This window comes from Pteropus alecto, unplaced genomic scaffold, assembly GCF_000325575.1.
Source record: "Pteropus alecto unplaced genomic scaffold, ASM32557v1 scaffold86, whole genome shotgun sequence".
Classification (NCBI taxonomy): domain Eukaryota; kingdom Metazoa; phylum Chordata; class Mammalia; order Chiroptera; family Pteropodidae; genus Pteropus; species Pteropus alecto.
In genome coordinates this window covers 4,949,169-4,973,398 of record NW_006442109.1, presented here as the reverse complement: position 1 = coordinate 4,973,398, position 24,230 = coordinate 4,949,169, and the positions used below count along the sequence as shown (strand labels likewise).

Genomic DNA, 24,230 nt, shown 5'->3' with positions numbered 1-24,230 from the left:
TTTATGGTGTTCTAAGTCTAACCAAATGTAGAGAAAGTACCATTCATTACATGCTATACCATCAATGTCTGCCTTCTTCTACTACACTATATATTGCTTTAGGTCAGCCACTATTGTACATTTATTTTGAAGGAAGTTCTACATGCTTTTCAGCACCTGGCACTGTTATGTATGTGGTCAGGCTTAACGATTTGGATGGTTATGTAAATTCGTGGTGAAGTAAAAGAATTTAAAAGAAAAGCTGCTTCTCCAGCTCCACAAATAAAATCAGAATCTCTAACTTAGTAATTAGAACTTTTCATCTAATTTGTTTTAAATAAAGATAAATTTTTATAAATTAAATGTCCTTGTTATAGTTTTATTTTAACTTTGTTAAGGGGTGTGTTTAAAGTAGTATAATTTCATCAATAGCCCTGAACTAGGAGTTTGGGGATCCGAGTTTTAGTTCAGATTCTAATCTATTTGGCTAATCGTTATTTGCCAGATCACTATTTTCTGGGCCAGCTATTTAATTTATAAAGTGGTTCATGTCAGTGATATCTAAGACACTTTTAAATCTAATAGTCTGACACTAATAAATCAATCTAGAATTTGAAGGGTTAAAAAAAACTCTGTGGCCTAGTTCTGAGATCTAATACAGTGTCTCTAAATTCTGTCTCCAAGACATGAATGCCAATTTTAAAAAGTTACACGTGTCGTGTTAAAACTAATCAAAGTTTAGGATGTAAATAAACAAATACTTAAATATTTAGGATCATTTGCTTTATAAAATAAGATGTCAAATCTGTACTATTCTTTTTTACAAAAATTCAATTTTAGCTGCCATTTTTCATTAGCATATTGATCACACTCTACAGTTTTTTAGCTCCAGTTTCACTATAAAAATGCTTAAGTAATATTTCCTTAAACTTTTGTGCTCTTTTCTCAGCTATTCTGTAGGACTTTGTCTAATTGCTGATTGAATCACATGGGCTGGTTTGAGGTGATAGCACGTACTCTGGGGAACTTTCTCTCACACACTATGGAATTAGCATGTTTTAAGCTAATGTGAGTGATCATCATCACTGATTACATCCAAGCTGTTATTGTCCTTAAAAAATCAATATGAAAAGAACATAAGCAGCATTCCTTCTGCTTCTTTCTCCCCTGTGATATTCTAATACTTCTGAAACATTCTGCCCTTTTTTCCTACACCATTATCAGTGAGACTTTTTCTATTGAATCTGGCTGTATCTTTACAAAAAGCAATTCTGCTATCTTCCTAGTTCAAAAAGCATGAAAGGTTTTATGAAAAATCAGTAATATACAATGGGAGATTTAGTGTTTGAAAAACTTTAGAGGTTAGAAAAGTTTCAGTACAAATTCAGTTTAAATCAGTTTCCTAGAGTCTAAATTTATAATGCATGAGACTCAGTTCAGAAATAAATCCTGTGTATTCCTTAATGTTAATTTATCTTCAAAGAACCGTCTATAGTAAACTAATGAACAGTCCACAGTAATCTGTTTTATTTCAGGCTGATTTTCAATAATGAAAGCTCACAGATTTTTCTTCTTGCTTATAAAATTAATATTTCATTCCTTAATAATTTAGATATTTATGCTTTTTTAAAACCATACTTCTATTTAAATAAAGGGTATGGTAAAGGTACTTGATATTCTGCAAAACAATGTAAAATGAAGTTATTAAATTGCTTCTAGAACATTACCTTTTACTAAACAGATAATGTGGTTTCTGAATATATTTTTCTTGTGCATGTTAATTCTGCAAATCATGAATAACTAACAGGTAGTGGCTATGACATATAGATGACATTACTGTTAATAAAGTAGTATTTGTCACCTTAAAATTTAGAGAATTAATTTTAACTATATACTATGGAAGATCTAAATGTACAAATATATCAGAAAACAAGGACACCTATGAGCCTTGAATTAGGAATCAGGACACCTGAGTTTTAATCCTTTCAATTTCCTATGTGTTTCTGGACAATCCACTTAACTCTAAAGCTCAGTTTTGTCATTTGTAAAATTAAGTTATTGAATGACATCTCTAAAGTTTCTCTTAGTCCAGGAGAGATGAGGCACAAGCTTCCCATTGTCCTCTCCCAGCAGTCTTACAGACAGCACTTATTCTCCTAGCAACAGTATATGACAACCAGAAGAGTTCACCTGAGACATGGTGTCCAAAGTTTTTATTGGGAGTCAGTCATGTAGGCAATGGAGTGTCTTCATGGCTGACTAGTTACTTAGTCTCCGGGCTCTACAAAGGTCAAACTGATACCACCTGGTTCAGGGCCTCCACCATAAATTACATCATTAGCATAGACCATTAAGTGTGGCCCAAGGCCCCAGACAAACAAAAACATTCTTAGGCAGTATATCCCAAGGGCTTACAAATTATCTTCCTTGAGTGAGGAGATGACCAGATCTTTCTTTGGAATGTGCAATGTTTAGACAACTAGGGCCTGCTGAGTTAATCCTTCACTGCATACCTTGTTTCATTGAAGTAATTCTTTAGTATTATCTTGAGAAAGGGTGCTTGGTAAGTAATTTTTTTGAGGCTTTCATGTCTGAAATATTTTAATTCTACTGTCATATTTGATTGATAGTTTAGGCAGCAATAGAGTTCTAGGTTGGAGATAATTTTCCCTGAGGATTTTTAAGGTATTGCTCCACTTTCAGTGTTCTTATTGAAGTTTGAAAGCCATTCTGATTCTTGATCCTTTACATGTGACTTGGGTTTTTTTTCCTTATTGAAAACTATTAGATTTTTCTTTGATCCTAGTGTTCTGAAATGATGTCTCTTCATATAGGTTTGTTTTCTATCCATTTTGCTGGGCATTGAACAGGCCCTTTCAATTTAGTCACATGTATCCTTTACTTTGGGGAAATATTCTTAACTTTTTTATTAATTTTCTCTCCTCTTTTGTTTCTATTCTTTCTTTCTGGAACTCCTAACATTTGAAAGTTGGACCTCCAAGACAGATATTTATCTGGTCTCTTTTCTCCTTATTTTGTATGTCTTTTGGCTCCACATTTTTGGGAGATTTTCCCAACTATCATCCCTTCTCTTGAATTTTTCATCCTATTAGCATGTTTAATTTCTATTAGCTCTTTTTTATTCAAAATTTTTTTATTAATAGTATCTTGTTTTTTGTTTCATGAATATAGTATCTTTTCTGAGTCTGTTAAGGAGTTTCATTCATTTAGATTTTTCTCTTTGTATAGATTTCTTTTTTCTATATTTTGATCTCTTTTTCATTAAAAATTTTTGAGCTATCTGGTTATCTTTGGCTGTATATTCATAAATAAAAGTGGAAGCTTTAAGCATGAAGGGTGATCTGGCTGGACAATTTGTTAGGGAACCCCTGATGCAGGTATATTTAGGTCTTTTCGTTGATCAGTTTCCTTGGGGAGTAAATATTCTAATTCTTCAGAAAATAAAAGTCTAATTTACAGCATTTTGAGAACCTAATCAAAGAAGAGGATTGAGGCAAGAGAAACTCCCTATACTTGGTATTCATCACTAATCTCCTTGTTTTTACTATGGTGCCAAACTATCACCTGGACCTGGCATCTAACTTTCATACTCCAGGCCAGAGTAGCCTCTGCAGAGAATAAATACTTAGATATCTGCCAGAATTAATAAGGGGCGTTTGCCCAGGGCATGGAGTAGGAAAAGAAATTTAGGGATTTAACTGCTCTTAAACAGCTTTCATCTACCCCTGTTTCAGCCACCTGCACCTTTTGGTTTCAGTGGTACTTGGTTCTCTTGGTTCCTGCACCTTTTGAAGATTCCGAAATATACATCAGGTTGGTTCGCAACCCTCTTCACAATTGGCTTGAGATTTATCTTTCTCAGATAAACACACATTGTGTTGGAGTCCCCAGGACCACCCTCAGCCTTGATGATTTTCTAGAAGAACTCCCATTTGTTATGCTCATGATTAAAGTTTATTACAGTGAAAGGACAGAGTGAAATCAGCAAAGGGAAAAGAGAGATGAAGTAATGTCCAAAGAAAACCAGGCACAAGCTTCCAAGAGTCCTCTCCCAGTGGAGTCACAGGATATGCTTAATTCCTTCTGTGCGAGTTGTGACAGTACATGTGAAACATTATTAACTGAGGAAGGTCTTCAGAAACAGTGCCAAAGTCTTTTATTGGAGTTTAGTCATGTAAGCACTCTCTGCCAACACATACCAAAATTCCAGATTCCCAGAAGGAAAGCAGGTGTTGAATATAAAGTATTGTTTACACAGTTTAGACACAGTGAAACACCCTTATCATTCAGGGAGTGGTGGGAATCCTTTCAAAATCCAAGTTCCCAAATGCCCGCCAAGGACTAACCTTACAAGCAGGCTTTTCTAAGGATAGCAGTCTCAGGCCTGCTATGTTAATTCTTTTCTGCACACACATCCACCTACTTTCTGGCTTCCAACATTTTGTTATTGTATCCTCTCCCATTCTACTCACACATATGGGGTTATGCTTGTTAAGAAAATATCTTTACTATTGTTTTAATGGAGTTTCAGGTGAGAACAAAATTAGATGTGTAAAAATAATTTTTATGCAACTCAAAAGAAAATAGACTAAGCAGAGAGAAGAAACTTTTAGTATTCCAAGAGAGCGACAAAAAAGATACAGTATCCTTTGTATCCTAGAAAGAACAGGCTGCTGTAAAGAAAAAAGATTTAAGGAGGTTTCTTTAAAAAAGAGTTCTTAAAAATAAAATATATGATATGCACTGAAAGAGAACATCTGAGAAAAGGCTGGCTCCTCAGTTTACAGCTAAAGTAGCCAAAAGTGTCATTGTTTTATATGCACGCAGCAGCAACGGTAACCTTGGGAATGGTGTACAGTATACTCTCCATAGGAACTTAAGCAATTGAGATGGAAATTATGGATAACTGCTTCTGTAAAGCAATCTACATAGTTGGCTGTGTGTGCCTATCTACCATGAAGAAAAGATTATGTTCACCACCGTTTATTTGTGCATCAATTCCAAATTTTATATAGATACGTTCTCCAATTAAGTTTCAATTTCAAATTTTAAAAAGTGGGAAATCAACTTCACAAAAAGAGATTCTATAGAAAAGCATCTGTTCTAATAAGTATTTTAATACCTACCATCTCCAGGCAACATGGGCCTACATGCCATGGGGGACTGCAAGTGATATACAGCTCCAATGGAACTCTTCCTCAAATCTTGGGATACCAGTATTAATTAATAACTTACATTAGGTAACATTTACAAATGTTTATTGTATTCTCATCTTTTTCCTCTTTATTTGAGGAGTTAAGTATAGGGTGACAAAATATGGAAGTCTACACTTTTAAATGGAAAAATCATCTCAGATTACTTAGATTAAATATTTTAAAATCAGGTATTCTAGTGATAAACAGTATGTTAAATCTTCATTAATTCAAAAATTCTAAATCAGTGTTTTCTAAATTAGGGGCTACTAGGTTGTATATGATATGAAGATAAGTTATATGATGAAAAACATTTGATAGCCATTAGCCCATATAATTCTTCATACTTTTATAATAAAGTATAATATCACTCTATAGTTGGCCCAGTTATTCAGGTTTTTCTGATATTAAGAAAGACCTGGAAAGATAAGGCTCTTCTGACATAAATTGACATCAGCAAAGCCATTTAGATATATGTTATTTACCATTCTACTCTTCAAAAAGTTTTCCTAAAGTCAATGTTTATTGTGTTTCATCAACTATCACTGTCTTAACAAATAATATTTAATTGCTTGACATTTTTGATCTTACTAATTTCTTTTTACTCAGGATCATGTCCTATTAGCTAAATTCTATAAAATACTTGGAATCTACTAATATCAGATTGTTTTTAACCCTACCGTAATCTAAATTCGATTAAAGTACCAGGCTGTGTTTATATGATGCATTGTAACATATTCTGCAAATCTTGGATGATAGCTGACCTTTAATTATTTCCTTATTCTGCTCGGCTCCCTCTTACACTCGTTATTTATCCCATCCCATGACCTGTAATCTTATGGATCACACTTCCCTCCTTGTCCCCATTCTCTTTTTTATTAAACTTCTTAAATGCCGTCACTGAAATCGAGCTTTTTTCCAGATGACACTTTGTGCCTTATAAGCCCTCTGTTTCAATTTGTGGGAACAGTCAGCCTATTTTAGGTTTCCCTATACTACTTAGATCGTCATCATCTCTCTGAAATCTATGCCATCTGATTAGGTCATCATTGGCTGTAATAATAACTTCCACTTTCCTATATGAATCAGCATGTTCTTCTGGCCTGGTCTCCTGTTATATAGATCTTTTTCAAAACCCATATTGATATCCTATTCAATGTCTCTCAATTCAGTGGCTTAGAGCTTTTCTCCATTTCTGTTTGAGTCACCCAACAGCATGGCCACACCTTGGATCAGCTCTTGAATGAAGCAATTCTTTCTGACTAGTGTCTTCTCTTTTTCCTTATATATTTTGAATTCGCCCTTTTATCTGTTTTTCACTCTAATCCTATATTTTAATTACTTTACCCCTTCTGTTTTCTCCACTCCATTAGTTCCCTGCTAATGTCATTTCCACTTAGAACCAATAGTCAATCTAGTATTCCTTATCCCTTGACGTTTTGCTGTGCCAGTATGGTTTTCTCTCCTACTTTTTCTTTCTCTGCAATAGTTCCATGTGTTACAGTTCTAAATTACAGGGAAATGCAACCTAATTGTTTGAACTTTGTATAATGTAATCTTTTTTCTATTAGAATCGTTTCGATTTTAAAATCAGGAACCTTACTGGCTGTGTCTACTGTCAACTGCCTGACTTTAACCGGACCTCTCTACTTCTCAGTACAGTATATTCATTTATACCTCTGCTTTTTACGTGTTCCAAATGTTTTTCCATATTCCAATTGCTTAAATCTAACATCCCTTCCCAGGATATGACCTTGCCTCCTACACTTTACTAGAAAAAGATAGACTCCATCTGCCAAATTCTCATTCATCTTCTTTATCAAAAATATCTGTATCCATGCTATGCTCAAATTTATTTTAACAAAGAGACTTGTAGATTATTTTAAACTTTCTCTGCAGACCTTCATGTTTTCCTTCAACTATCTTTTCTTCCCTGTTTACTCAGAAGTATGTGTCTTCCTTTTCAGGGTTAACCTGTGTCTTCTAGAGCTTTCCTTAACAATTGAACTCTCCTACTCTCCTCCATTTACCATTTCACCCTCTCTAGTTCATTTCTGACCAGCAGAATATTAAATCAAACTGTGAAGGGTCTGAGATTTTACCCTACTTGAACGCTAACAGATTAGCTTGTCACAGTTTTTTAAACATATTCCGACAGAAAACACAAGACCCATGGGTCAGAGAAAAAGACCATTTATTGCTCATGGCAAAAACAACAACCAAAGCAGTGTCTTGCATTATGTGCCAAGCCCCAATTCCCATAAAGCAACACAGTTGGAGCCAGATGTTACCTGTGCATGGAACAAGGTGTGTTACAGGAGAGGAACTCCAAAAGAAGGAAGAAAGACAGACCTTATCTTTACTCTGGAATGTAAGCAAATTTTCACCAAGAAGGGAAGAGGCTTTACTCCCCTGAAATTTCTCCAAGGATAGACATGTACTCTATATTAAACTAGTCAGGGAACAAAATCTTCCCTCTAACATTAAGGTAGACTCTACCTCTCGTTTTCAAGGTTGTTTGTCATGGAAACCCCTTTGCTCAAAAGACCTGGGCCATGCAGAAACATGCAATATTCATAGAGAATCGTTTCCCAACGCAAAATTTCCCAGGTTTCTCTTATCTTCAAATATAGTTTATACTCACTGCCTTTGTTATCTTATTTTCTGTTAACTCCTTGTACTTTTGCTCTGTCATTTACTGAAAACTATTCTCTCCAAGGTACCTATGACATACTGGTAACCCACTCAATGGTTTTTTAAATTGTTCTTGACTTTTTGCAGAATTTAACAAGGGCTATACTTTCTTCCTTTTACCTCTAAACTACTCCACTGTTTTCTGTGACTAATCTGATTCTCAGATCTCTCTGCCTTACCCATCTCTCTTTTCTTTACTCTTTGTGCTTTTTCACTATAACTATTAAATGTGAACATATCATAGGTTGACTTCTCAAATTTATATTTGTTCCCTCAAATGACTTTGAGTTTCAGCTGTCACCTCTACATATGACTCTAATTTCCTTCCTATATTCTAAAAGTTACCTGCCTTCTCAATATTTCTGCCTGTATGTAATAAATTTTAAAACTAAGAATAAATTCTGTGACCTGATTTTTTAAAAATTGTGTCTGGGGCTCTCGTTCTATTAATTCTTTAGATTCAAAACTTGAGAGTGTAGTTGAGTGGACTCACTTAAATTCAACAATCTTTTAACTGGAGACAAGAATAAAGGAAAAGTAGTAAAATGAACAATTATCCTCTGAAGATATGGATAGAGTTACGAATGGAGGCAAAAACAAAACAAAACAATAAAAAGCTGTTGTATTAATCCTCTGTAGTAACAGAGACAGAGAAAATGGATACATCTGAGAATGATTTAAGTGATACAGTTTAGAGACTAATAGGATAATATTTTAGACTCCTGTATTACATCTAACTTCTGGTAAATTGGTGGTACTATATACCAAGATAGAATAGATATGAATAGATGAACACAGGCTGCTATATTTGCTTGAACATTTACCTATCAAACACTCATTTACCCTTCATTTACCTTCAAACACTCATTTACCTTTAGAACTCGGCTCAAATGTGACTTCCTTTGAGAAGTCCTCCCTAACTTTTTTTGGTTTCTTTTTTTTTTAAATTTTTTTGTTGTTGGGTTGTCTTATTTTTGTTTGTTTGTTTTATGGGTCTTTTTAGTTCTTTTTCTTTTTTCTTTTGTTTTTGTTTGTTCGTTGTTATTGTTCATTTTCCCTAACTCTTTACACAGTCTTTCCCCTTTTGCCTCTTAAAATTTTTTAGACTGAATTAGTCTTTCTCTCATCCTAGATATTGTGATAGCATCTTTTGCATTGATATCACAATGTGTCAAAATAGATGGTTTATTTCTTCTATACACTGAGCTCCTTAAGAGCCAAAACAGTTACTGTATTTATGAATCCATAGCACCTTTTTATAGTGTGTGCTCAGTAAATGTTTGAATGAAATCAGTAACGTATCAAGTACTTACACTGTTTTTCTTTATAATGTTTTGCACTCGCCTCTTTCCAAGCCCTCAAAGTTCATACCCTATTTCATTAGTCTTATGAAATAGGTAGGGTCTTTCTAGTCTTTAGTATTGATACCAGACTAATGAAATTCCATAGTTTAGAGTGCCTACATAAAAACCTTTAATATCTTTCCATTATCTAAATAATGAAGTCCCAATTCACCAGTAAGGAATTGAGACCTTCCATGCTATGCTCTCAAAATTTACCATGTTTATTTCAAATTCTACTTACCTACCTACATAACTTTGTTCCACGAGTATATAAGGACCTGCCTTTTGCATATGATATATGCTCATAAAGATATATCTTTGTGATCATTTTTTGGTCTCTTGTTTCCTTTCACTACTTCATTTCATCATAGAGGAAAATAATCTTTGGAGAACACTCAGCCATATTCATATAGTAAGTAGTTCCATTTTAGGACAAAACATGAGTGACATAATGAAGTTTAGAACAGGTGGGAAGCCATTCAGCACAATGTCTGGCTGATAATAAAAGTTCAATAAATGTTTAAATTAAATTCTGTTCAAATTTTTAAAGATAAAAAGTTAAATTTGACTATAAAAAATTATTAATTTATTGTTTTATGCCATTGGAAACCTGCCTATTTTTGCTTCAAGGCTGTTCAACTGTTAACATTTGAATTTTACTTGTTATCATTATTGACTTTTACTTGTTATCGTTATTGAATTTTACTTGTTATCTATAGTTTATCACTTTGAAACATAAAGTCGAAACACATTTAAGAATATTACATGCTTTCAAAACTTTCTTTCTATACTCTCTTTATAGGTTATATGTAAAGTGAGATGTGCCACTGAACTTGACAAACACAAGTAAGTTTCACGAGTAGCAAGATCTTTTTTCCACAGTAGAGTTCGCAAGGTCGAAGGGCATGGTGATTGGGGGTGCCATTGCAGTTTTATAAAAAAGCAAGTAGAAAGATTAATTCATAGGAAGTGAATTGAGTAACCCACAGTACTCTCCCTTCAGCCATATTAACCTTGTTTTGCCACTGTCCCGCTTCAGATGTCAGATATAATTTCGTAGTATCCACAAACACTAAAGTTAGATTATGTTGTTTGGGGCAAGAATGTATTGTATAGTTCCATAAAATAAATAATGTTTCAGTACTGATTAAACTTAAAAAAAAATTGGAGTGCTAAACTGGGAAGCCAAAAGACTGGGGTTTCAGGCCAATTCTCCCACTAATTTGTCAACTCTGCAACTCATTTAACCTCCCTATGCTTTGGTTTTCTAGACTATTATAATCACCTGGATATATGGATAATTCTAAGATCTGTTTTGCATTTCAAACTGTATAATTGTTTTTATTATTTAATCTGAGAGAATATTAAGGTCTAAACTTTTTTCTATTTATTTATTTATTTTTATTAAATTTAGTCAGGTGACATTGGCTTCTCAAACTAAAATCTTTGTACTTTGCATGTACACTTAACAAAGATTGTTTGTTACAAATTACACATTACTTTTGATTTACCTTGCGTAAACTATTTCCAAATTCAGACAGCATTTTATGATTCCCACTATTGAAAATGACCCAAGATAGAAGATATTAGGATGCCAAATAAATTTCTGTATCATATTTAATTTGGGGTATAAATCTAGCTGTACTGGGATGAAGATAGGTAGCTGTTGCAGCTACTTGATACAGATAGTCACACCTTCTCTGAAGGGTTTTTATGAGGTGGTCTAATTTTTCTTAGGGGGAAGTAGTAAAGCATTTCATTCTTAGAGTTGCTCTGTATGCATAGTAAATATACAACTTTATCGAAAGATGAGGTATTGATAAGTGCTTAGAAGTCTGCTGTCTCTAATATTCTAATTTAGTCATGTTTGAAAGTAACATTTACTATGAATAATCAGAAGTTCTTAAAATTGAACATTGTTTAAAACATATTTCCCTTACCTCTCAAAATTAATATTAGTGATCAATTTAAATTTAGAAACAGTTTATTAATTTTCCAGGCAAATTATAAAAACGTGGTAATTCTTGGAATGAAAAGATCAATGAAAATATACTTAGTAGTTATAAAAATGAAAAATTCAGGATTACTTGAATTAGCATTAAAATAGTCTTTTATTATTCTTCCTGGTAGAGACAACTGAATTCAAGTCCATATGAGATAATTTTAAATTAATGCTTTAAAGTCTAATGCCATTTTAAGATCCTTTAGATACTAATTTCATAACAGCAAAGATAGCCTAACTCTGAGTGATTATTAAATTTATATTTAATGAAATTATAAACATTTTAAATTGAAGGAATTATTGTACCTAAAGTAACACACTAATAAATTTAATTCCTCATTAGTTTTAAAAACATCTAATAAGCTCATTCTTTTTCTTTCAGGATTCTATTGCATTTGGGCTTTATGTTGGCAAGCCTTCTCTTTTTAGTGGTGAACTTGACTTGTGCAATGCTAGTCTATGGAGATGTCCCAGAAAATCAGTTGAAATGGACTGTGTTTGTTCGAGCATTAATTAATGATAGCCTGTTTATTCTTTGTGCCATCTCTTTAGTTAGTTACATATGCAAAATTACAAAAATGTCATCAGCAAATGTCTACCTCGAATCAAAGGTAAGTATATCTCTTAAATTTTCACTTGAAAAAAAAGCTTCAAATCTTCATCATATGAAGCATATTTTAATGGAAAACTTATATTTTTAAAAAGTATTCCCAATGTTGGTACATTTTTGAGCATGAAGGAATGGTCACAAGAAATTAAAAAGTATTCAAAACTTGGCCCTTACTAAACAATGGTTTAAAAAAAAGAAACTTATACTGAACATATGGTATTTTCTGTGACTTACATCCTCTGCATTGGAGGCTAATTAAATGAAATAAACCAGAATTTATTCAATGTATCACAAGTAGTTTAATATATAAAGCCACAGTAATAACTTCATATTTCCTCAGTAAGGGTGGCAGTATTGCCATTAAACAAATTTACCAGATTATGTCTATATACATTTGGGTTAACAATGTTAAGACGTCATACCAGTAAAATGATGTTTATTTGTATAAAGGTTTAGAAAATGCTACTTCACCCTATAATATGAAGTCCCTGTGAAATTTGAAATAGCTAGTTATGTAACTAAATTTATAAAAGGCTTGATTCTCCCTTTCCTTTTACTTTGGATAAGCAAACAGAAGCCAAACAGAACCATGGAAGTTTCTACTGTTGTTGATTGACAGTGTGGTTGAGCCACAAATCACTCATCACAATGTATGTGTGGCACTGAGTGTGAGGGTATAGATCTGTGGATATTGGGGTGTGGATTTATACATTAAATTTATAAATTAAACACAACAGTTCTCTGAAATATTTTTAGACTTCTATATTGTTGTTAGATAACAATAGTCCTAGTAAGGAAAGGTATTATAATTAAATGTATGGTAATCAACTCGTCTTTAAATTTAGGTGGAGACTTTAATTTTACTATTTAAACATATCAGTAGAATGTAGAATAAATATAGAAATATATTTAAAATACATAATATATAAATAGGGGAGAAGAAAGGGTGAGAAAGAGAAATGGAGATGTTGGGGGAGGGAGAGAGACAGACTTTCAAACCTATTAATCTTACATGGAAAATTATTTTATTCAATTTCTAAAAAGTTAATTCCTAAAATTTAAATATTTTGGTTAATTCTAGCTTCAGTTTAAGTGTGAAGAATAATACTGTCACTATTATGGTACATAATCTTTTAGTATAGCAAGAACATCTTCACTTAGTGTGATAACATCACCATAGAATTTATACCTCTTGCTTGTCTAGCGATAAAGCATAAATAGATGTGGTAGAATTTAAAGGGCTTCTTTTCTGGATACCTAGCAACTTTCTAAGTTTGGTTTTACTTGCTTTGAAATAGATAATTCTCTGAATATTGAAAAGTTGCCAATCTGAGAAGAAAAGTTCATCTGGAACTCCTCCAGAATTATTTCAAACATCTCCCCCTAACTATCATATGAAAGGTATTCACTTTTTAATGTTTTTTAAGTCTTAAATTTAAAAAGTGCCTAGATTCAGACTCTAGGAACACTACAGAGATACATGTTCAAATACATACCTATAAAGGTAAATATAACATGAGATACTAGATTATTTAATTATTTTTTACTCTTATGTAGTTCTTGATCTTTCCTAACTTGGTTATAAGCTTCTTTATTCAAAGAATACATCATGCTTTCATATTCTTCTTGTAAAATCACTAGGCTCATTTTTGTTTTTTGACTTCTATAAATATATACTGTAATAGCCATTTATTTTATTCTGTCAACAAATGTCTGTTAAGCCATCTACCTGCTTTACTTTCACACTGACACTGTTTCTTGCTATTCCTAAGAGCATTTCCTTAAGACCCAGACTCTGGTCTTCTCTTTTTCTCTTTTCATTCTTCCTTCCTTCTATATATACATAATAATAAGGTCCTCCATAATTTATCTTAAGCAAATCTGACCTACTTTATTTTTAAGTCACACATAGTATGCTTTACTGGCTCTATATCCTTAGGCTGTTTCATCTTCTAGGAATGCCTTTCCCCCTCCCAATGCTCTTTACATGTTTGTCCTTATCTTACCCAACTTCAAAGGCATAGCTCTAATGTTTCCCCTTTTTAGGAAGTTAATTTGGTCCCTTCTCCATCTCCAAAATAAAATTTAGAAATAACTCTTAACTGAATTCTCTTAACATTTTATTTTATTCTCTTAGTACCTAGTACAGTGCTGTGATTTGGTTCTCTTTTTCAAAGTAGCAACTCTAACTTGCTTTTTAAATATATTACTGTCAATTTGAATAGTTTATTTCTGCTCTTTCATCTTTTGATTTTCTTACATATTTAAAGTTTCTTTGTTCCATGTCTATATTCTTATACAGATACTTAATTTATTGTTTTGTAAACTAATAAAGTTATTTAGAGCAATATGTTTTCTCAAGTGCCGCTTTGGCAGCTTTCCATAATCTTGTAATGTAGCAGCATTCTTATTTAACAAAAACAAAGAGCATTTGCTGTTTGGATTTCAAACATGTCTCAAACATTACATATTTATACATCAGTGTGAATTAGATATTATCTCTCTGTATAGGTCTTCCTTCAACTCTCTTTAGCAGAAAGTCTAAAATTCAAGTATCTTGTTTTATTCAGGACCTGTAATTTCCATAAAGAATTACCAGTTTTACTCTCTGTTTGATTGTCCATGCATATGAATCTGGCCTACTAAACAATGTAGAATTTCTACACTTTAGATTCTTGTTAGAGAACATAAACTCTCAACTGTTAAATTCAAAAGCTTAAGTGCCAGAAAGATTACCTGAAGACGTATAGTCTGTCCATTTCCCTATCCTACATTTTATCCTCAGCCCAATCCAGATCATTGCAGTTTTGTACTAAGACTATATTGTACCCTGTATAGAATTGTCTTTCCCGATGTACACTTTGACATCATGCTTTGGCCTACATCAAGAAATATGTAAGAAGTATCTTGTAAGAAACATTTATCTTAAAGTCATCATTGTATAATAGTGTTTAGTATATTGTCTACACAATGTTCCCTAGAAAAGATCTTTTTTCTGTGATTCAGTATCAGGTAAAACAGTATTGATTAAATCCTTCTTTCCCCTGGATACTGTGTTGTTCAGAGACATTTATGTGGCTCATCTATCATAAGTGACATGATATCCACTTTTGGTTCTGGCTCCACCTCTAGTTTCTTCTCACTTTCTTACCACTAGCACCCCCTCACCACCTTCCACTGTGCACACACACACACTTATGTTTATTTATTTATTTATTTATTTTTTGTATCTCTGTAACTACTTCAGATTCTCTTTTGCAGTGAGGGTGGTATAATAAAAAAATGGGATTGGATATACTTTGGGATATGTTTGTATCTCTTTTTTCAGGTCTATCGATTTTTAAAATTAGTTTTGAAAGACCTTAGTGAGAGACAGTGTATCATAGTGATTAAGATCTGGAAACCTGGGATCAGAGAGAAAAGGATGTAAATCCCATCTCTCATTCTTACTGGCTGTGTGGCATTGTACAAGTAACAGCATCTCTAAACTCCACTCTCCTGATCTATAAAGTGGAAATAATAGTGTTGATCTCATAGATTGTTATGAGGATAAGAGGTAGTACCTGCCTTACACGGTTGTTATAAGGAGTAAATGCAAATGCACATAAAGTGCTTAGTATAGTAACTAGCACTTGAGAAGTTCTTATAAATGTTAGCTATTATGATCCTAATGTGTACTAGGGGATGGTAATGTAGCTTGAGAAAGTTCTTGAATACCTGAAATTCTTGGCAAAATTTATCTGGAGAGAGGTCCTATATATGTGATCACCTTCTCAAAAGGAGCAGTGATCCAAAAAAAAAAAAAAGAAGAAGAAGAATCACTGAAGAACAGGATTTCTCTTTTAAATATTTTATTTTAATCTTACTTGATTCTATCTTAATTATGTACTATTCCACCCAGATTTTAATAAGGGTTGACGTCTCTGACAGATTATATTTCTAGTAATGATAATTAGTTTTTCTTACAAATTTTGAAACAAATATTGTTGAAATTATGTAATAGCCTTTTATTTATTTATGTATTTATTTATTTTTATGTAGTAGACTTTTAAATAATATTTTTGTTCCTAAATCTACTGTATCATTTATTACAGTCTCAGTTTTATTTGCATGGTCATATCAGACTTAATGCTGTATTTTAACTTTTTGTCTATTGCTAACATTTTAAGTGTCTCATTAACTTTGACAAAATGTTAGTTTGTTTTTTATAAACTTTATAGGGTAAACAAATAGTTTATATTTATTGACATGGTTATTAGTATTGGTCTTTTTCTCCCATTAAGTTTTTTTCATTGCTGTTTGCTTTGCCTTCATCGGTATGATATCTGTGGTATATTTTATGTTATTTACTTTTTATCAATTATGATATAGCTATTAACAGTAAGATGCATATTGATAAAATTATTTGTATTATAATATTCATTTCAGAAAAAATAAAAAAACTTATAAGAATATAGAAGAAGACATATAATATTTAATAGAGAAAATAATTTAGCACAAAACTATTTAAACTGATGATAGAGGTTTAGTCCCTATAACAGTGAATTGGGATTATCTGTATGAAAGTTCACACAAAGGCAGGGTGAAAATTAAGCTTTTAGGTTTATATTTATTATTAGGAAAATGCACAATTTTATATCTAGATAAGAATGTAAAAGGAATCATTGTCTGATACTCAAGATCAGCTGTGTCCCAGCCTCATCAGCCATTTGCAATTTCTCTCCTGACTTCCTAAGAATTTTAATTACTATGTAAAACTTTCTGATCCATGTTCACTCAACCCTTGATCTATATTAATTAATCTGTTGGGATGGCAGGCAGCATCAGCATCTTGTGGAGACAGTTATATTCAGCTAAACTATATTTCTCATCTTTCATTCAGACCAGCTGATCCTATAGTGGTTTATTATAACTTAGGCCATAATTAAAGAAACAGACTAAAACACTATTAGTATTTCTCTTTCACCACCTTGAAATATGACTTAACCAGAATTTGGGGAGGATGATGATTGAGAAATAGAGGCTACATCATCCTCTATAATAGGTATGATGGCCACCTTTCCAATATTCAGTTATCATTTCTTTCTTGGATTACTGGGATTTACTTTATCCACCTTAAACTGGTACTTTAATTTGTTCCTTCGTTACTCCAGTTCTTATACCCTAAGTCTTATTCCTTGTTATATGCTGACCAACCACATGTTGGCCCCATTGAAAAATTCCTTACAACCTTGCATTTATACCTTTTATCTATTCCTAAACTCAAGTAGCCGTCTCCTTATACTCTAAATTCTTTTACTAGACCAACTAGCATTTTCAGATTTTTTTTTTTCATTTTCCATGTCCAGAAGGTCAACCTAGTAAAAGCCATATACTCCATAGTGGTGGCGCCATAGGAGCAAAAGATCTAATTTCATTGTGTCTTAGCAGCATGAAATTATTTTTGAAAATGTTTAAGCATTATAATTATCAAAATATATATTTAAACTCACTAATTGAGACTCATACTTTGTTTTCTTATTTTTGATGCTTGCTTTGGCATTTTATTTTCGAAACGGAAATAGCATTTGTGACATGGTTTCAAAAAATATTTGCAAGGTTCTGCTTCTGATAATGACTGAGTAATTTCTATTGGACAAAACTTCCACAAAGCAATGATAAATTCTGGACAAAATATAAAAAGCACTGAAAGCACTGGAAAGCAACCACTTAGAAGGAGGAGATGACACTGAGTGAGTTTCCTGTTTTTTACAGCTTCTAGTGTGAGGGAAGGTCACATTAATGGGGCAGTCAAAACCTGAAGAGAAACCTGCTGGTTTTTTTTGCTTGAAGAATTCAGAAGACAAAATTCAAGTAACTACCACAGGTGGAAAATGAGTGGGAAATTTCAGGAAGAAGACAGCCAAATAGAGGAAACCCCAAATTCTGATTATAAAACTGCCAAAATTTTATCTGATACTTAAACTACACATGTGCAGGACAGATTCCAAGCAGCACAATTAAGGAAAAAGGAATTGAACTGAGGTTTAACCTGCTATCCATCCATGAGAGACAGTTTGAGATTTGAGTCTAACCAAGTTAATTTTTTGCTTAAAAAAAAAAAAAGAAAGAAAAAGAAAAATCAATACTTTTCAAGGAATATAACTGAAACCAGATTTTCTAAAACATGTCACTAACATTGTCCATAACACAATCCAAGGTTAGTAGATATATGAAGAAACAGGAAAACTATAACTCATATTTAGGAACAAAAAGCAAAACTCAAAAGCAATCATTGGAGGCAATCCTCCACAAATGACCTAAATATTAAATTTATCAAAGATTTTATGGTATGCTCAAGGGTGTAAAGGAAAGTATATGTGGATGAATAACTAAATGGGAAACCTCAAGAGAAATAGACACTATAAAAAAAAGAAATTTTAGAATTAAAAGATACAGTATTTAAAATTTAAAAGCCACTAATTGGACTTAACTGCAGATTGGAGATGAAAGAAGAGTCAATGAACTTAAATCAATAGAAATCATCCAATCTGAAGAACAGAGAAGGGTAGGGGGAAAAGATCATAATATAATGAACAGAGTTTCAGGATCTAATTATGTGTCATTGTAATACCCAAAGAAAAGGAGGGAGAAAATGAGGTGGGAAAATGAAGAAATGATCTAAATTTTCCAATTTTGATAAAAGACAGAAATTTACAGTTTGATAAAGCTCAGCAACCCCAATAAGATAAATATAAAGAAAATCTCACCCAGGTTCATTATAGTCCAAGTGCTTAAATACAAAAATAAAAGAAAATCTTGAGATCAGAGAAAAATGATCCATACATAAAGGAACATTGATTCAAATGATTGATTGCTCACTTCTCATCAAAAATAATGGAAGCCAGAAGACATGGAAACAGTATCTTTAAAATGCTGAAAGACAAATCTTGTCAACTCTGAAAGCTATATCCAGTGAAAACATTCTAAAAGAATGATGAAGAAATAAAAATATCGTTTGATAAAAGGAAACTAAGAGGGTTAGTTGCCAGCAGATCTGCACTACAAGAAATGCTAAGAAAATTCTACAGCTGAAGGAAAATAAAATCAGCTTGAATTTCAGCTCTTCAGAAAGGAATGAAGAACAAGAAATAGTAAATATGTGGGTAAATATAATTTCTTAATTTTTAAAAAATAAATATAATCGTGCAAAACAAAAATTATAATGTGAGGAATACATATGTAGATATAATATATAATATATAATTCTCTATATAATGTATATAACAACTATAGCAGCTGTAGCATAAAAGATGGGGATAAATGGACCTATATGGCTATAAAGTTCTTATATTTTATGTCTCATATTTTATGACTACGAAAAGTTAAGGGTAGTTTCTAGAGCAGTGGTTCTCAAACTTTTTGGTCTCAAGACCCCATTTTATGCCTAAGAATTACCCTAAAGATCTTTTGTTTATGTAGATTAAATCTACCTCTCTCTAAATATACATTAGAAATAAAAATTGAGAAATTCTAGTCATTTGTTAATTTAAAATAATAAGAAATCCATTATATGCTAACATGAATAACATGTTTTTATGAAAAATAATTATATTTTCTAAAGCAAAAATAGTGAGAAGATGGACAGTGTTTTACATTTTGCAAATATCTTTAATGTCTGACATTAGAAGACAGCTGGATTTTCATGTCTGCTTCTGCGTTCAATCTGCTGTGTGATATGTTGTTTAGGTTGAAGTATATGAAGAAAATCTATCCTTACACATACATGTAGTTGGAAAATGGAGGAGAATTTTAATAGCCTTTTCAGATAATTGTGGATATTCTTCTTTAATACTACACCAAAACTCCGAATGGAGGTTTCTTAAAGGTTAGTTGCCATGTAGAATCTGAAAACAATGTTAGTGAAAGTTTTGTACTCTTCATTGGTCTATCTTGCACTTTAAATGATTCTGTAACATCATGCATTGATCATTGGAAAAGAGTGGTCACAGATCTTCAAAATGTTGATACATTTCATTGACAATATCCAAAATTACATTTGTTAATATCACCACCAATCTTATTAGAAAAGTGTTTAAGTTTTGGGAAGCTGTCAGTCTTACAGTCGATACACATGCTTACAAGTTTTCAAAAATTCTAATTTTCACTTGAAAGTTCATATTTCATCTTTGGCAATAAATATTGTCAGATGTTTTCTTTGAAGTGATAGGTTCATTTCATTTATTTTTGAAAAAATATATGCCAAATATGTAACCAAGTCTGAATAACCATTCTCTGCCATAGTTATCTATTAAGTGTAAAAAATGGCATTCCATGAAAAAAGTGGCTAGTTCAGCTTGCAAGTCAATCACATAAATGCTTTTCTTCAAGAAAACCACTGTACTTCAGTATGCAGCAGAATTGCTTTAAGTGCATGCCTCATCTCATCACACAGAGTATTAAATAAACATGTACTCCAGGGTCGATATTTAATGTTTTCATTGCTTCATCAAGGATATTCTTAAGTGAAACTGACTTTCTTTTTTAACTGGGAGTGCATAGTAGTAAAGAATATAATACAGTTTGGTGACACTGCCTTGATTTGTGCTAAGGCCCAGAAGTTTTACCCACTATTGTTTTTGTACCATTAATGAAAATATCAACACAGTTGGCCCAGGATAAGTGATCAGAAGAGTTTTTAATATTTTGAATATTTTAGTACCACTTGTATTTCTACTCAGGCATTGACATAAAAGAATATCTTCTTGAATGATTAATTGGCACTGACACGATATGAATACAAACAAAATTAGTTCTACTATATCAGTTTCTTTTATTTATAGGGCAAGTATATAATTTTGTAGACAAGATATAAAATCACTATGTTTTCAGTTAATTTTTAAATCAGTAAATTTCTGTATTATTGGAAATTATTGCCATAATTTTTTTTATGGACTTTCCACGCAGTAGGCATTTAGCAATGTCAAGTATATAAGTCTTTACTGGTCTCTCAGCTATTATGTGTGCTTTACCAACCAATGCAGTATAATACTTAGTATGTGAAATGCTTAGTAGCTTTTTCATTTCCACTTTGGAAAATTATGAAAACAGTTTTTGGTATTTAAAGTTCTCACCACACCTGCATTTAAAATTTCAATTTATTTTGCTTTAAACTCTGAAAAATGATACTTGGACCATAATGCTTTTCAAAAATGTTCTCTTGCAGAACACAATAAGGTAAATTATTAACATCTATAAAGCCTATTGAAAGATAGTTTTCATTACATTTCATTTGATAAAACAAGAAATCAGTTTCATACAGATCCATTAAGGTAGATTCTTTTCTTTGTTGAGTCAGAGAATTCTAACACTTTCATCTTTCTTAAGGTCTTAGAGGTAAACAGGGAAGCTGTGTGTTGAGAAAGATTTTTTTTTATTGTAAAATATACATAAAATAAAATTTACAATTTTAATTATTTTTAAATGGACAGTTGAATATTAACACTGTTTTGCAGCCATTACAACTGTCCATCTCCAGAACATTTTAATTATCCCATACTAAAACTCTGTACCCTAAATAATAATTCCTATTTCTAAGCAATAATCCATTCTTAAATGTTAAAAAATTCTATTTTTATTTCAGAATAAAATATGATTAATTTATGAGTATCGAATGAAAAATTTTTTAAGTTTTTGGAGAAAATTCTTTAATATTGTAAAACAAATCTATAAGGTGTACCTATTCTTAATGTGTCTCCATGTGGGTTCAGGGAAAATTTTAAGTTTTTAAAATAACTCCTTATTGGATGATAAAGAGATTTCAGCAAGTATAGCAGATATAACCAAAGAAAAAGCAAGAATCCAGTAAAAGTACAGAAAACTTGCTGGGTTAATCCTAGAAAATGTACATATTTATACCCTAATTCTATTATATCAGGTATTTAGAAAACATAAGAATGTATATGCACACAGAATATGGATGGACATCATTGTATATCATGTAGCCTCTAGAAATCTCTGCTGTACTTTCAAAAGAGAATGAGAGTATAATAGACAAATAACACCTTAGTACTTTTTAAAATCATATTGATTTTGACCTTTAAGGTTGCTGGACCACATTTTAAGAACTACTGTCCTATAGCAACCACTTAAGGCAGAAAACAAAATTTAAAAGTATGGTTAAAAATCCAATAGATTAAAATGGAATTCTAAAAAAATAGTCAATTAACCCAAAAGAATCCAGGAAATGATGTACAGAGGAACAACAAACAAACAACAAAACATAGGAGAGGCAAACACAAAACAAATAGTAAAATAAAAGATCAAAATTTAAAGATATCGCTAATTATATTAAATGTTAATGGACTAAACACACCCATTAAAAAGTAGGGACTGTCAAAATGGATTTCTACAGAAACAAGACCAATCTATATGCTAACTTCTAGAATGCATAAATAGAAAGACAAATATAAGTTGAAGATAAATAGGTGGAAGCTAATATACTATACATTCAGTAAGAATAAGAAAGAACTTTAATGTCAGCTAAAATAGACTTCAAGACAAAGAGTATTACCAGATATGAAAAGGTATCTTTCATCAGGAAGCAAAAGATATTACCAAATATAAAGAGATAAATTTCATCTGGAAGACACAAATCATAAATGTGTTCATGATGCCAAAATAGTAAGAGATATAGAGGGGAAAAAGACTTACCAAATAGAAATAAAAGAAAAAAACTCCCCCATATAGTTGGAGATTTTAATGCCCCATCCTCAGCAATTGATAAACCAAACGATGGTTTATTGACCATAAGACAAGTATCAATACATCCAAAAGATTGGAATCAGAGAGTGATCTCTGGCCACGGTACAATTAAGTGTCAATAACAATATGATACCTAAAAAATCCAAACATTTGGAAATTATGCAACATAATTCCAAATAACCCATGGGCAAAAGAAGAAATCACAAAGGAAATTAGAAAATATTTCAACTGAAGGATAATGAAATACAATATACCAAAATTTATGGGATGCAGCAAAAATAGTGCTTCAAAAGTATAGCTTTAGAAAAGAAGATATAAAATCAGTGACCTAAGATTCCACTTTTTAAAAAATAAGCCCAAATAAATAAAAGGACTGAAATAATAAAGATAAAAAATAGAAATCAAAGAAACATAAAGTAAAGAGAAATTAAAGCCAAAAGTTAATTCTTTGACTATATCAACAAACTTGATGTGCAGAAAAAGTCAGAGTGAAAATACAAACTGCCAATTCAATGAATGAAAGAGAGATTATCACCATATATCTTATAGACATTAAAAGAAAAATGAGAGAATATTATAAACAACTCTGTGAGTAAATTTGACAACTTAGACGAAATGGACAAATTTTCTTAGAAATATAACAATAAAATTGATAAAAGATGAAATACAAAAGCCGAATAGTCCTTATTTTAAAAGATTGAATTTGTTATCAGAAATTTCCCTCAAAGAAAACTCCAGGTTTCATTGGTTAAGTCTATCAAATAGTTAAAGAAGAAATAATATTATACAAACTCTTTTGAAAATAGAGGAGGAAGATTTCCTAATGTGTTTTATGAAAATAGCGTTACGCAGATACCAAAACTTGATAAAGATTACAAAACAAATAAAAGTACAAACTAATATCCCTTATACTTACAGACACAAAATCCAAGCAACATGAAAAAAAAAAAAATACATCATGACCAAGGAGATTTATCTCAAGAATGCAATATTGGTTTAACATTTGAAAAATCAATCTAATTCATTATATTAGGAGAATTAAGGAGAAAAAACAAATAATGAATAGATGTAGAATAAACATATGACAAAACTCAGTACCCTTCATGATTAAAAAACAACAAAACTCTCAGCTACTAGGGAATATAAGGAATATTCTTCAATCTGATAAAAGACATCTAATAAAAAAAAAACCTACAATCAGTATCATAGTCATAGAATTAAATGTTTGACCCCTAAAACTGAGAACAAAGCAAGGCTGTCCAGTCTCACCATTTCTATTCAATATTCCAGTGAAACAAGAAAAAGAAACAAAAGGTATAAAATTAGAAATTAAGAAGTAAAACTGTCTCTAACTGTAGATAATATGATTGTTTACATAGAATATCTTAAGGCCTCTACTAAACTACCAGAACTAATAAGAGAATTAAGCAAGTTCTCAGGATACAAGGTCAAAATTCAAAATTTCATTGTATTTTTGTATATACAAGGAACAATCAGAGAATGAGATTTAAAAAAAAAACTCCATTTACAACAGCATCAAAAACCAAAATACTTAGAAACAAATTTTCCAAAACATAAGCAATACCTCTATCCTGAAAACTACAAAATATTGCTAAGAGAAATTAAAGAAAACTCAAATCAATGAA

The 24,230-nt window shown here is 31.7% G+C and overlaps 1 protein-coding gene across 1 annotated transcript in view; it reads left to right on the top strand.

Moving 5' to 3' along the window:
• GPR137C (G protein-coupled receptor 137C) overlaps positions 1–24,230 on the top strand; it is a 49,447-nt gene that overhangs the window by 15,532 nt on the left and 9,685 nt on the right. Inside the window, exons 2-3 of the mRNA XM_006920184.1 lie at positions 10,032–10,075; positions 11,614–11,842. Coding sequence (XP_006920246.1) covers positions 11,636–11,842 — 207 coding nt within the window. The 5' untranslated portion in view covers positions 10,032–10,075; positions 11,614–11,635. The remainder of the gene's footprint in view (positions 1–10,031; positions 10,076–11,613; positions 11,843–24,230) is intronic.